This window comes from Xenopus tropicalis, chromosome 1 (assembly GCF_000004195.4).
Source record: "Xenopus tropicalis strain Nigerian chromosome 1, UCB_Xtro_10.0, whole genome shotgun sequence".
Taxonomy (NCBI): domain Eukaryota; kingdom Metazoa; phylum Chordata; class Amphibia; order Anura; family Pipidae; genus Xenopus; species Xenopus tropicalis.
The window spans coordinates 41,191,099-41,206,450 of record NC_030677.2 but is presented as its reverse complement, the minus strand read 5'-3'; the positions used below and the strand labels follow the sequence as shown (position 1 = coordinate 41,206,450).

Here is a 15,352-nt window from a genome sequence, read left to right as displayed (position 1 = left end):
CCTCTAAGCTGTGAGATCTCCTGATAAATGAGATCTTACAGAAAACAAATGATTATTACCAGTAACTAAACTAAACTTATAATACTTATTTCATATATCTTATGGCACATATAGGCATATATTCTCAGCTGGCAAGGAAGTGCCCAAGCCCATTGCTGCTGCACCCCATTCACTTTAATGGGCAAAACATGATGCCCTGAAAATGCACACTAGATACAATAGTTAATAAGACTCTATCATGCTTTTCCCATTCAAGTGAATGAGGGCAGTAGTGGTGATTTCAGGATCTACTCCCCCAGCTGATATATGCCAGCAGAAAATATTCTCCATGTGCAACAGACCAAGGGAAATTGTCTATGAACTGATGCTAATGCTATAAAGCCCTTTGTCAGCAGAAACATATATCAAAATTACCGGACATAATTGATTTAAATACCTTCACATATGCAAAGATGTGACTGAATCGGAGTTCCAATAACTAGAAAGAGAAACTACATTTGGACCTCACTGTGTCTTACATTTATGTGGAATGTTCCAGAATAACAAGGCTTGTCAACATGGCAAATTAGATATGGAATGGTTTGCTGGCAAGTATGAAAAAAATGTTAACAACATGCTATGGCCATCTTATTAACCCAATCCCATATCACTTGAACATTTACAAAACTCTAGAGCAATGCTGTCCAAGATATTCCATGCCATGTGTCAATTATCCACTATTTCACAAGTTTAGGGTCTGGATTGTTATAAAAACAATTATGTCATGCACAGGGGTCTATGGAAGTCTAAAGCATGCTGGGTGCCATGGAAATCTATTGATGGGCCATATTATGACCTGGTCTATAACACATGGATTGACCTGGTCTATAACACATCATCAATAAAGACTTTCTTGCGGGTTAATGGTGTTACATCTTTCCAGTAGTTACTGTTGATTCTGCACCAAGCCATTTGGATGCGTTTAGTGACTCAACCTGAAATCAACTTTTGCTTGATTTTGGAAGTTATCTAAAAACGTGACACAAATGTGTGTTGTTGGATGTCTTATTTTTTTGTCAAAGATTGGGTGACCCAACAAACCCAGCAGCAGAACTTTGGTTATTTTAATCTTTGTGGACGATAGATATGGGAGGCAGTGTATAAGCTATGTAGCAGTTGTGCAAGATTTCTAAGGAAAAAAATGTTGCTAGTGTCTTGGTCACAATAGTAAAGTTCAATTTCCCTATTAGATGATGCCCAACTCACTTGCTAATGAATGCATCACTGTTCAAGCAGGAGCTGCTTTAGTTTCTCAATTCTTAAAATCTGACTCCAAATAAGGCTATCCTGCCACCCCACCACAATTTCCTTGGATTCCTCAAGAAGAACCCGGGAGCCAAGGAGACCATGCCTATATTTTCTCTTCACTAGACAAACATTCTCAGGGGGCAAATACATGTTTACAGATTGAATATATCAAAAATTGATGAAAAGTGCACATAAAGAAATACAAAAAGACGTTTTGGGCAGCCCTCGTGTGCAATTTTTGTATGTTCTCAGAAAGTGTGTGCAATTACTGAAGCTAAAAGAGAGGAATTAAAAAATAAGCCGTGCAAATGTTGGCAGTGACCAAGCTTGCGAGTAGCTTTTTATTCCAGGAACTGAATCATGCTGTAGAAATGTGTTTGCCATCTGCTAAGACTCAAAAGTTTCCATTTTAACTAATATAACTGTAATAACTGCACATTTTTATGTATACAGTGGTCATTTTACAGTCCCTGGTTTGAAACTTTATTAACCTTCCATATGTTTTGTGAGATGTAGTTTGTAAAGCTCAATTTGTAGCATATACAAAATGGGCCAGCACCAAGCCTGCGTACATTTAGTCATACACTGTATGACCCTGCTTAGAGTCATGGTCAGGACACAACTAAGACTTCCTCCGCTGGGATTTGAGAGATCATTATTTTATTATTTTAAGTGAATGAACAAGAGGAAGTGTTTTTGCTGTTATGATTTTTCTTTGTACAACCATGTTTTCTTACCATGTGTAAAAATTAACCTGTATTTATTGTGAATAGTCCCTTAACACGTTTAAAAAAAACACAATAGTTGCAGCTGCGCTTTCTAAAAAAAAAAGAAACAACTCATTTGGGTATCTTAAAGTGAAAATTACTCTTTTAGGTCCAGTAACATCAAGCACTGAAAAATATTAACTTGATCAGACATAATTCTTATTCCTATTTTGCAAAAAATGTTTTATAACAACATCTATATGTGTATTGGCCAGCTTTTATTGTTAGCCTACAGCCACTATAAACATAAGTAAAAAAGCTTGGGGATCCCTGTGTAAGGGTTCAAACAACAGGCAGTGTTAATATTGACATAAATACATAAAACATACACTATAACATACACTATAAAGTAGACCACATTGGAAAATTACCCCTTAATTATGTATTCTTGTTGCCAATGTGTTATAGATAACCAGCCTGTACTATAAACATGGGGCAGGTTTCATAGTGTAGATTCTACTTTCTGCTGGAATACTTATGGAGCTTCATGCAATTTGTTTTTAAAGGTTTGGTGGCTGTCTGTATACCAGGAGGATAGGTTCTAGCAATATATTTCACACCCCATCATCAAATTGCATCATAGGTTCAAGTTCTTTCATAATTTTACATAAGGATTCTAGATGTGAATTATGAGAGACAATAAGGGTGTTTATGGCAGGACAAAGTGTCATCATTAAAATATGAGGGGATGTTTCCTTGTGTCTTTGAATTATACAAAATACCTTACCCCCTATATATTGAAATTGGAAGTCACCATGGAACAGAACAAGCCCACAGCACAACTGCCTTCATGCATGGGACTGCAACATGTCACCTAATATCCTATCTTTTCCTGTTGTATCTTTGGATAATGACTTATAATAATATCCATTTATTTGGAGCACATTATCTCTAAAGGTGATTGTGTATAGGTTGTTTTTGCTTAAAGTGTAAAAGGGTGGACGAGAGATAAGGAATTATAGGGTTGCCCTATTTATATGTCTGAGAAAGGCTTCTATGTCAACCTCCATTTTAGGGACAAGACTGACCTCTCTAAAGTAGTTTATCACTCACTCATTTTCAATATATATATATATATATAGAATATTAAGACATCCTGTGCATTAAGCTACTACAAAATGCTCTCTTCTCTCCAAACAGGTATTGTTTGTCCATATATTGCAATGTATTCAAGCTAATCAACTATGTCAAAGTCATCCTGGTCAGTCCTATACTCATTATTATCTTATTCATTAAAACCTATATAGCTTAATTATACTATCTCATCATATATATCTCATTATATATATTTTTGCATGTGTGTACCTTACAAATGTAGGGACATAGGATCATGCTGGCACAGAACATGAGGTACGGTATGAAGGTTTAAGCACAATAAATAAATATTCCCATGGGACTACACATATTCCTATAAAAGAAAAACACACACAGATGTTAAACTGGACAAATCAACAACTGCGGGGAATAGGATCACAGCTGCAGGGTTCAAGGTGAGGAAATGCTTAGTTCGTTTTTCTGAAAGCCACCTGGAAACAATAAACAGATTTAAAAGAGAGAATAAGGGCACTGTGCTGTATTTGGCACATAACTCAAGTAATAACACATGCATTATTACAACAAAACATTTGTATTTGTCATTCATTTAAATGAGCAAAGATAGTGATTAATAAAGATATAAATCAAATGGAAAAATTGATTAACTTATATGTTTCTTTTTCTATATTTCTTTATTTGAACCTGAATGTTTATTAGAACTACCATTTACCTTTCTGGAACCTTATGTTACACTGAATAGAACAGTACCTGGCATTAGACACAAGTGCCTTGATAGAGGGACCAATAAATCATTATATCTCTTTGTCCACATAGTGAATTGTTTTTCAGGCAAATTTATCGGATTTGTATGAAAAACTGATCCCTCAGTACAATTTTATGGTTTACACTTAAAAAAAGCTATCATGCATTTAATATAGGAGGAGGGCAAGGTACACAGTGCACATGTCACTACTGTCACAAATATATTAAACAGCAAATCAAAACAGCATTAATGATAACATTTTCAGATAATGAATGTATTTTTATAAGAGGGGAATAAGAGGTGAAAAAGATGCAAAAAGGGAGTATTGCCAATTGGCAGGTTTATCTAGCCAAAAGCTGAAATAATTTATTGATTCTCCATTATATTTTAAGTTTTTAAGAATAGCTTGAACTGGTACTAAACTGTAAATGTAAAAGCAGTTGTATACAGTGGCCTGGACTGCCATGTCACTGACAGTTTAGCATATTTAAGAGAACTTTGGTTATAGAAGATTTGAGGGGTCATATACTATGACCAGGGGGAGAAGTGCAAGAGCTCTAAGGAGCACACACTATAGGGCTCATTCAACTAACACTTCTTACTCCAGCCTGGCTGTGGGCTGCACCATACAGTGGATAAAACAAAACTGGAGTGATATACAGATCTCATTGTCAGGGGGGTGCAGGCTGTCCTCTGCTGATCCCTACATTGAACATCTGTATGACAAGTAGGGGACAAGTAGGGGATGGGAGGGGGATGCAATGGATGAGCAGACTGCAGTGTCAGGGAGTACAGACAAACCCTGTCCTGCCAGTAAAAAGAGAGATTGTAAGGACAGATCTTTGTTGCCAAAGAAGGCAGTGTGCATAGTGCAAATAAAGAGCGCATTGCTTTTCTTATAGTAAATGACCCCTTGAAAGTTTTGTGGAGTGAGTTTATATGATCAGAGATTGAATTGCAGCCGGTAACCCTGAACGATATCGCTTAAGAATGACAAAATTATCCTAGTCAAACACTTGTTCAAATGATCCAACTTATTATTAATACATTTTCCTAAGAATTGCTTTATTTTACTTAATTTTTTAAGCAGAAGTTTTCAGACTTTTGTTGTCCAACAAAAATGATTTTGACAAGTTCCTTGAGCTCATAATATTATTAAGGAAACAATCATTTCAGGGATATCCAAAACATTAAACAAATAGTCATCCACAAATTTCACCTTCATTGGCCCCTTCAGGCTTGGCTCAGCTTTCCACTGCATTGGGTGCCCCAAGAATGCCAACTCCACAGTTTGGGAAGCTCCACCATGGGTGTCAGGCAAACTACAAACCTCAAGATAGCGACAAATTCTATGCACATTCAATTTTTTCAACATTTAGAAAGCAACCAAATATACAGAACAAAGCCCTTATATATAATGAACCATATTACTAAATGACTAGATGTATATGTCCCAGTTGCCCAATGCATTTGTGAAGTCACCATAAAACTCACAAAATGCAGACAGAGAGGAGTGGAGCTTTAGCAATGAAGTTTATTTAAGCCCTTATGTATGTATGTGTATATATATATATATATATTTATTTGGCTGTGCAAATACATGCAATGTATCATACCTTAATATTAATGCTGAGCATTAGACTAATTTCTGTTCTCTAGTGGCCAATCTCTTTGGATTCTCTCTTGAAAAGAGACCAGACATTCACTAGACACACAAAGCTCTGTAAATAAAACACCACCTTTCATTTTCTACCCGCTGTAAAGCAATCAAGGGCCTCTGAGAACTAATTATCAAGCACTGAAAAGGAAATGAGTGAGATGGTTTAAGGAACAAAGATAATCTTTCTGCTGGATCAAATGACTTGAAAGTTTATCAAAGACTTTAATGAAATCCCCTATTGACAAATGTTGTTAAACAAAGCTCAAGGTGAACAAAAACTGTTATGTCTTTAGAAAAGTCCTTAAGACACAACATTCCCACAGAAATCTTGTTCACTTGCATATATGTATATGTAAGTATGTTTATGTATATGGTCTATATATGTTAAATCTTGATTGGGACCTAGCTATGTGTACAGGCAAAGAGTTTGTAATATTAGTATGTGTGATATTAGGGTTTTGTACAAAAAAAGTAGAATTTTTGTTGTCGTATTAATATTTGTAGTTGTATTTAGTATTTTGATCTGCCATGATGTTGTCTAAAGCTGGCCATACACTGCAGATTTAAACAGCTGATTTGGGCCCTTCAGACTGATTCGCAGCTTATCTGCCTGTGTATGGGCCTACCCAACTGACATCTGGCTAAAAATAGTGATATGCAAGTATGATTATCCTGTCAGATCAAGGATCACATGGGCTCATTAATGTGGTGTTTGCTCCAAAGGTTTGTTTTTACGTTGTAATCCAGTTGTTTGCTTTAAAGAAACAAGCAAAGGTCTTTGGAGCTTTACAAATGCAAGTGCAAAACACAAAATCACATTCAGGGCTTTTAAATATTATTTACAATGCAGCTACATGCACCTTTTCTACCTGCTCTGGGCCAGAGATTGCAGAGAAAAGAAGCCGAAATGCCTGAGATGACTGCCACAAACCCAGCAGGCCTACTGCTTTTTAGAACCAGGTAGAGCAAACACTGGGGTTTAGGGGGTCCCCATTGGTCCAGTTCATGAGGGGGAACAGAGGCCACTAAAAGGGGCCAAGGTATTAAAGAATACCTCTCATTTCAAAATCACTTTCCCCATTGGAAGTGCAGTCTCACAGAGCCCAATGCTGAGTGCAGTGCAGAACTTTTTTCTTTACTACACATATGTCCTATTAGAAGGTGCAATGGGGACAAAGAAAGAAAATAGTTGCAAGGCGGTCAGCATTAACCAGATGCTAGGGTATGTGACTAGAATTACTGGGAGGTGCCTAACAAATTGCCACTTCCCAGTCACAGGGCCTGAAGTAGGAGAAGACAGAAGAGGCACATGACTACCCCCCACTACCTGCATGTCCCCACCCCCTACATTACCTTCCTTCCCCCTGTCTTCAGAGATGCTGCAAATGCATTCATGCATGGTGGTGATGGGGGGAAGCTGGTTGGCAGTGTTGCCTTGTCACAGTGCTGCCCAGTGATTATTATTATCTTTTTTTTGACTGATTGTTATAGATGGTTATTAAAATGTTTGGTTCTGTGTTGAAAACTACCTGTACATACTATTTCAGGCAGTTTCTATTTAAGCCAACAGAAAGCAGAGTGGATGGTTTCCAGCTACAATACACAGTAAAAAAATGTCCCATATGCCATTCATGTCATACTCTTTGGATCACCAATACACTAGTAAGTAGTAGTACAATTTGTCCCAAGAACAATGTCCCCATAGCCTAAAAACATTATTTAGCAAAAGGCAGTGGTAATGCAAGTTGCCTATACATTAATTACAGTGATAGGCAGTGGGTTCTGATACCCCAGACACCACTGACCATTCACAAAAGCAGGGTACCTCAAGCTTCCTTAAAGCTGCAGTAAGTTTCAGCATCATTCAGCTCAAAATTAGCTCAGACATCTTTAACATTGCTGAATATTCATCCATTTGCCCCCTGATGTCTGGGGTCAGTAAAGCACCCAGCAGAAGGATAAGCCTTTGTCACTGAGGACAAAGACATAAGAAGCAGTAGCTGACTGGGGGAACTTGCACGACTCTGTGCTGGCTGGTCTACAAACAAATGACAAAATTAATTATTAGCAACAAACATAGTGTAATATTGAAATCATGATATTCTAACAATTAACCACCTTTCCTCTGGAGGTCAGAGGTGTCCCTTTCCCTGGTCATTCCCGTCACCTTGAGGAGATTGAATTTTGTTTGCATAATTTTACTTGCAGAGTTGTAATATAACTATTATGTGTTTCATTATAGAGAATGATGGAACAATTCATATACTCGAGTTAGTAGCTAGAAGATAAGGTCCTCTAGGCCATAAATAACGTGGCTAACCAAGATATCTTTCTCTTCTATTCTTTGGTAACCAAAGCTGCTTGTATACGGAGCATTCACTGGAGGTCATATTGGGCTCAGTGCCTAACACGTTCTATTGGCATTTCAGTAACATTATATATACTTATGTTGCTGTGTGCATTGACCTTCTACGCTAATACTGATGACAATCTTTTATCTTCAGCTGAGTGTTGAACAATATGGTGGATTCCTTGTGCTGAATCCAGTGGAATGTGTCCCTGCTCGGCAGAGGCAGATGCACAGATAGATATCAGCACAGCTGGAATGACTTAGAGAAGATGTTATTATAAACCTTATTATTATTATTTGAAAAATAATAGAATTTTTGTAGTGCAGTATATTTTAATAAATGAGAGAAACAGGGATTATACAAAAGCATAGAAAGCTTTCAATTCATTTAAAATCTTAATAGTACATGCTATAAAAGCAATCTTGTAAATCATTTACCTTACAAATATAACCATCGCAGTATTGACAAGCTATTAGTTTACCATACAATGTCTACGCTTAATCTTAAATATGGCAATTAATTTTTTATTTTTATGACTGGTAGTGTAATGGGTTCATGTACCTAATAATACTGTACAACACAAGTTACAGGGTTACAGATATAATAAAATAAATTTTTTTATAATATGTGCTTTAAATTAACATACATACATAAGAAACATACAAAGCAAAATAACACTTTCCTTTGTACAAATATGCCATGTCTAATCGCATTTTATATATATATATATATATATATATATCTGTAAGTCCCTATGGATCCATGAGCTTTATTCCTCTACTCTTTCAAACCTGGACACAACCAAGTATTAACCTAGTTTAAACAGAGTAACACTAAATGCAATGTATTCTATCTTTTTTATCCGCAGAAATTAAGAGAAGACATTAATAGAGCAAGAGTTGACTCAATGGTGCTGCTAATTATGAAACTGGATCAGCTAGACCAAGATATAGAAAATGCTCTCCATACGCAGTCTCCATCCAGCAAACCAGATGTCAGCCAGCCACTCCCTGCAAATGTGAGTTATTTAGCTGTCTGTATTATAAACATACGCTTCTGTTTTCCTTTGTATTTTGTTGAGGACTGTCTTCCTAGTGTCAACACTGTTCTTTCACCTCAGCACCCCTTTTTATATATTCAACACCTACTTCTGAATTCCCTCAATATATGTCATTACAAAGGGAAAATTCCAACCATCCAAACTGCATGGTAAACCCAAAGTACCCTGACAGGGGCAATGTCAATGTACAGCCTCCCCTATAACCCTTGGTATTGCTCCCCTATCCAATAAAACCCAAACACAACTCAGAAATACACCTACTTGAGTAAAAAGGCCATAGCCCACATTTATTAATAATAAGAAAGCCTTGCCAACAATATGAAAACATACTTAACAATAAGAATTTACCAAATGTAGCAGTAATAAAATGATATGATACCAGATGCTGCATTTGTGGGGAACCATTCCTGCCCCACTATTAAAGCCCTGAGGGTAGCCAATCATTAGCCTGTGGAAACAATCCCTAGTTCCTGGCCTAACCTTCTGCCCCATTCATTACCCCTCCTGCTGCATATATCCTATAAAGGGAAGGAGGGAGCTGCTAAGGTAAAATAGCAACCATCCATTTTTGAACTGTATGATTTAATTGGAAATAAATGCCATGCCTTCCAGCCAATCAGTCTCATGACTACATTCCCCTTCACCCTACTGGATAGAAAACCATGCAGTATTTCCTAACCCTGTCATTGCCCCATTTTTTTTAACAAAACAAAGGCTTATTAATTTTTTTATGCATTATTTGTTTTCATTTTATTTGATTCTCTTTCTTCAACTAGGCAGGTGTTACTATAGATTTCTATAATATGCCAAACAGAGATACTTCAGCATTCAGCCATAAACTTTTGCACTTTCTCCAAGAAGTATATTAAAAACATTATAAATGTAAATATATGTGAAATGTAAAGATATATGCATAATCTTAAGAAAGATTGTTGAGATACCAAAACACTTGTATGTATCCTATTACAAAAGTATGTTTCAGCCATAAATATATAATTATACCCCACTGTGTAGTTATAGTTTTATATATAGAGTGTGCTGACATATTCCTTAGTGCTTTACAAAGATTATTACTCACATCTGTCCCTGCCCCAGTGGAGCTTACAATCTAAGATCCCTATCACAATTGCACACACTATGGTCATTTTTATCAGCTGCCAATGAACCTGCCTGTATGTTTTTCGAATGTGACAGGGACCTGAGAACCCAGAGGAAACCCACACAAACCTGGGGGGAACATACAATTTCCTTGCCACACGGATCACTATTGTTCCCTGGTGGGGAGACCCCTCTTAACTGCCATGTATAATAACATTACATTTATTTAACATGAAGCACCATAACACCCATAGAAAATGGACACTAAAAAGCAAACGGAACATAAAGACAAAAAATCAAAAAATAAGAAATAAAAAATTAAATAAATAATAAAGGGGATAATATATATTACTTAAGAGTGCATCAGTGTGAAATGCTACAATTCACCAAACAAATCATACGGACTTATAAAGACATTCAAGTGTCCTTCATCATTAGGACACTGTTAAATGAGGGCACTGATAATTCTTAGTGTCAAAAGAAAGCCACAATTAAATAGAATTCTAGACATACAGTATATATCGTATACAGTGCAATACTATGATGACAAATTACGGAAACAAGGTGAGCGAACTAGATGGCAAATATAACGGGTTTGTAGTCCGTAATGTGTACAAATTGTAAAAAAAAAAATTGAAACATTAAAATGAAACAGAAAAAGGTTACAGACGAATCCTGCAAATGAAAAGCTGTTCTTAAAACTGTTTGATTGTGCGAAGCAAAACTTGTGTTAATCATTGGGGCAACCATCTCTATAAGGTCTTGGAGTGTAGATATCTCTGTTGACTAAACTGTTTGTCGGGTATCATAAGCTAAGTAAATAAATATATATATAAAAGCCTTATTATTCATATAAGTCATATGATACAATTATATAACCTTACTTTGAATCAGACAAACATATTAATAGGAGGTTCTGTAAGGAGGCTGAGAATAATGTATAAAAGTTCCACCACCCCATACAACCAAGGTAATAATGTTTCTCAAAGTCTATTTTCTCCTTACAGAAGCTAATGTGAAGCACAGATTTGTGTGTATGTTCTAGGTTTCTTTTAGCTGGAAAGTAGCATTACACTGGGTTTAATGTATTTATAGTTAGTAACTTTATAGTATATAGTTACTATAAAGTATTTACACCAAGGCATCCATCATATACAGTATATAACTTTTCTACTTAGTTAGGGGACAATCAAAACCCAAATACCAACCTTTCCTGTTTTAATGTAGTGTCCTCTTGTGGCAACATTTAAAATCATCTCAAAACAGTTTCAGTACTAACTTCATTATCGTCTCATTTTGCACACACATATGCAGTGGGTTAGAAGAAGGTCTGGAAAAAATAAGATGCTTATTTACTGGATTCTCACACTGTTAATAGTCATATTGTGCCTTGCATAATCTGGGATTATGGGATATAAACAGGATATTTTAAAGCAGGGGTGGGCAAAGTTTTTGGCTCGGGGGCCACATTGACTCACAGGCAGGCCAGGCCGGGCCAACGTCCACCCACCAGCTCCCCCCCCCCAGCATCCTCCATCTCCCCGACCTGCGGCTCCCTCCATCGTTCGGCTGCGTCTGTTTCCCGGCTCCCCGCTGCATCCTTTTTTATGGTTGCGCCCCCTGCGTATACAGCACGCACGAAGCGCAACCAATCAGGGCCCAGAAATTATTTAAAGGGACCCGGAGTCGGCGGGCCGGATTAAAAAGGCCAACGGGCCGGATGTGGCCCGCGGGCCGTAGTTTGCCCACCCCTGTTTTAAAGGATCCTCTGCACTCTGATATAAAAATCAGAATATGTCACCTTTTAATCTGTAGTGACCCCCCCCCCCTTGGAGATTTTCTATAAACTACTGGCCCATTACACCTTCTCTTGTATGATAATAAACACAGCTATTACCACACCTTTAATGTCTGTTAGAAAACTAGTTTGGCTTATTGGCCTAGGCCGTCTGATGACAACAGTATAGTTACAAAGAAAGTGGCCACGGCCCCAGAGATCCCACCTTGGCCTTTGTGCTCAAACATCTTCAAGTAGGATTACGGTATATGGTAATAAAAAATAGGTGAATGGATTTAAAAATGCATTTAGCATGGGCTGCAAAATTATCTAGGGTAGAGACTATATTATATTATAACCAACAAGACAAAAACAACTACTGTCTCTCCTAAAATTTATAGAAATAATTAAAAAAGCTGTAAAGCCTGAAAACAAATAAAAGTGAAATTGCTCAGTGTGCTCTTCTAAGTACTTTTGCTATTTACATTTATTTTATTTTTTTTACTTAATTTTAAAATATGAGTATGTTTTACACTGCTAATATAATGAAATGTCAACATCTATCAATGATGCTCTGCTTAGAATCTGATCAGCTATTATCCTGGCTTCTGCTTTAAAACCCAGTGGGTGAGCTTTAGCCTATAGGATAAACCCATGTAAATGGGATTTTTTTTTTTGGAGTTGTTTGGAATTCATTCCCAGAATTCCTTTTGTTTATTTTTATCTGTATGAGGCAGTCTCCTCAATTCTAATGATTTGTTTCTGCTTAGAAAAGAGAAGAGAAACATCAACTGATTCTTCTTTCAAAGCCAAGAAACAAGAAGGCTTTCCCTTTCCTTCTTGTTAGGCCAGTGGGAAGAATTGACCAACAGATGGCACTGTTGTAATTAATGTCATTTGCAAAAGCTCTTAGAAGAGCATTCGGAGAAATTTCACATTGCTTTGGTTTTAAGGTTTATATTTCCCTTAAGGAATTATGAAGAAATATGAATCTGTGTGAAGCAAACATAGATAGCACTCATGCAGAGTTTGCAGACAGCCAGTAGCAGCCATTCATGGATACTAGCATGCTAACACACAATTACTGTATATTATGAGTTTCTTCTCAATTGTTTGGGAAATGAAATGCATTTCTCTGCAAATACAGTCTGAGAAAATAAATCTTCCAGTGCAATTTGTATTTTTATTCATAGAATAAAATAACCATTTGAAAATTTGTAGCATATTTATTCATATGAAAAGTCTACATTTATTTGACTACAAAAAAATGTGTTGGGTAACTAACAAAGGCCCCTGCAGATGTGGCTGATTGTGTACTAATTGATAAAAGTAAAGTAACATGAGTATGTACTAATTGTGTAAGGTAAGTGATTGTGTACTAATTGATAAAAGTAAAGTAGCATGATTACATGTATAATCATCCGTATAGAGCATGTATGGGATTTATTATCCATAATGCCTGGGATCTGTTGTTGTCCAGGTAACAGGCCTGGGATCTGATGTTGTCCAGGTAACAGGTCTTTCTGTAATGGGGAGCACCCTGCCTTAAGTCTACCGAAGGAATGTAAATATTAAAAAAGCTCAAAATAAATATTTTACCATTGGCAAAAATCAAGAATTAATTGCCTAAAAAGGAGCCTATGGTGAATTTGCTGTAGTTCGGAGCTTTTCAGCATAAGGTCCTATACCTGTTATGTGATTAGAAGAAACCCCTTCCTGCCTTTAGTGGAAGTGCCTTTGTAGGCAAGTCTGTAACCCTTGTACTACCAACAACATCCCTGTGACCCCACTGGAGGGCGCTATCCAAAAAGGAATATTATCTTTGATCATAGCGATGCTATTGACTGACAGCTGTGCCAAAATGATCTGTATCAATATCCATCATTTACTGCATGCAAAATCAAAATATATTTCCATATGAAAATGAAGCAGAGGGTGGGCTCAACTATAGGACAGGCCAGTTCTCAATAAAAGAGGGGAAATCAGGCTCAAACTGCCACTCTCACTCCATGCACACTTAATCAGCTATTCAAAATCTATATTATTTAATCCACATCAAATAGCCACACTGATCAGAGAAACTGGCAGCCTCAAACACTTCATAACAGGCCCCTCTCATGTTCCTGGTTTAAATGCATTATAAAAAGGAAGTTATTAACTGTATGATACCTCATATGCAGGTTGTTTCATTATCAAAATGAAGAAAGACTTCATGGACCACAGTGGTTCCACTCTGGATAACTATTTATAAAAAAACATACTGCTTGAGGGCACAGCAGTATATATGTACTTGTTATTCTTGGCCACTTCAGGGGAAATACCTGTACCCCCATTCCTTTTACTTGGATAGCTTTGCTATGGGGGTACTATCCCTATTACAGATCCTTGTTGGCTCCTTAGCAACTTGGCCCTAATAGCCTCTTACTCTTAAAGTGGACATATATGGACTTACCCAATTGATATGTAGGTGAATATTGGCCAGATGTAGATCTGGCAGGTTTAAAACTCCCTTCAGGGCAAGGAGCACAGTGGCTCATTGATGCGGTTATCGACCCAACAGCCTGCTGCATCTGTCAAAGTGGGCATATTGGGAAATAATTTGCTTGTTTGTTGACCTTGCCCAATGAGCAGATCTTTAGGTGTATGGCCTGCTTTAGAGCAAACGCAGCTCTGCCCCTGCACTGGCCAATGCTTATTCAAGAGGTCCCCAGTCTGATTTAGACTGCTCCCAGGAAATACCTGCCCCAATCTGTCATTGCCTGCCTATTCATATACCAGTGTCTCATTCAAACCACTGCTATGGTCATTCAGACCATAGCAACCAGATAGCTGCTGAAATTATAAATTAGAGAGCTTCTTAACCAAAAATTAAATAACTAACACACTACAAAAAAATAAAAAAAACAATTGCAAATTGTTGCAGAATATTACTCTCTACATCAGTGATCCCCAACCAGTGGCTCAGGGGGAACATGTTGCTCACCAACCCCTTGGGTGTTGCTCTTAGTGCCCCCAAACCAGGGAGTTATTTTTAAATTCCTGACTTGGTGGCAAGTTTAGGTTGAATAAAACCAAGATTTCCTACCAAATAAAGCCCCCTGTAAGCTGATAGTGTGCATAGAGGCTCCCTAATAGCCAATCTTGGCCCTTATTTGGCTCCTCCATGAACTTTTATGATGCTCCAAGTCTTTTTACATCTGACTGTGGCTCACCAGTAAGAAAGGTTGGGGACCCCTGCTCTACGTCAAAACCTGTAAAGAACGCCATGCAGAAGGTGAGAACCTTGCCTTAGGCGGCTTTTTACCAAGGGTGGCAAATAGCCTGGTAACATATATGTACAGTATATACAATTTTGCAGAATATATTAAACAGCCCTTTCTTCCCTAATTTATTACAATGCCTTCATAGACTTTCCAATGAAGAGAGGTTCCCATATATGTTCGACAAAAGAAACCTTCACTAAGGCAGTGAGTCAGGCAGAGGATCAGTAAAAGAATAATTTGCACTGACCTACTTTTGGAGATAATCATCAGCATTTTCTAAAAGAAGTGCAA

The 15,352-nt window shown here is 37.3% G+C and overlaps 1 protein-coding gene across 1 annotated transcript in view; it reads left to right on the top strand.

The window, feature by feature from the left end:
- The window catches only part of LOC101730958 (rho GTPase-activating protein 7-like), a 65,212-nt gene that overhangs the window by 32,998 nt on the left and 16,862 nt on the right, over nt 1–15,352 (top strand). The window contains exon 3 of the mRNA XM_031904670.1: nt 8,732–8,881. Within this exon, the coding sequence (XP_031760530.1) occupies nt 8,732–8,881 (150 nt within the window). The remainder of the gene's footprint in view (nt 1–8,731; nt 8,882–15,352) is intronic.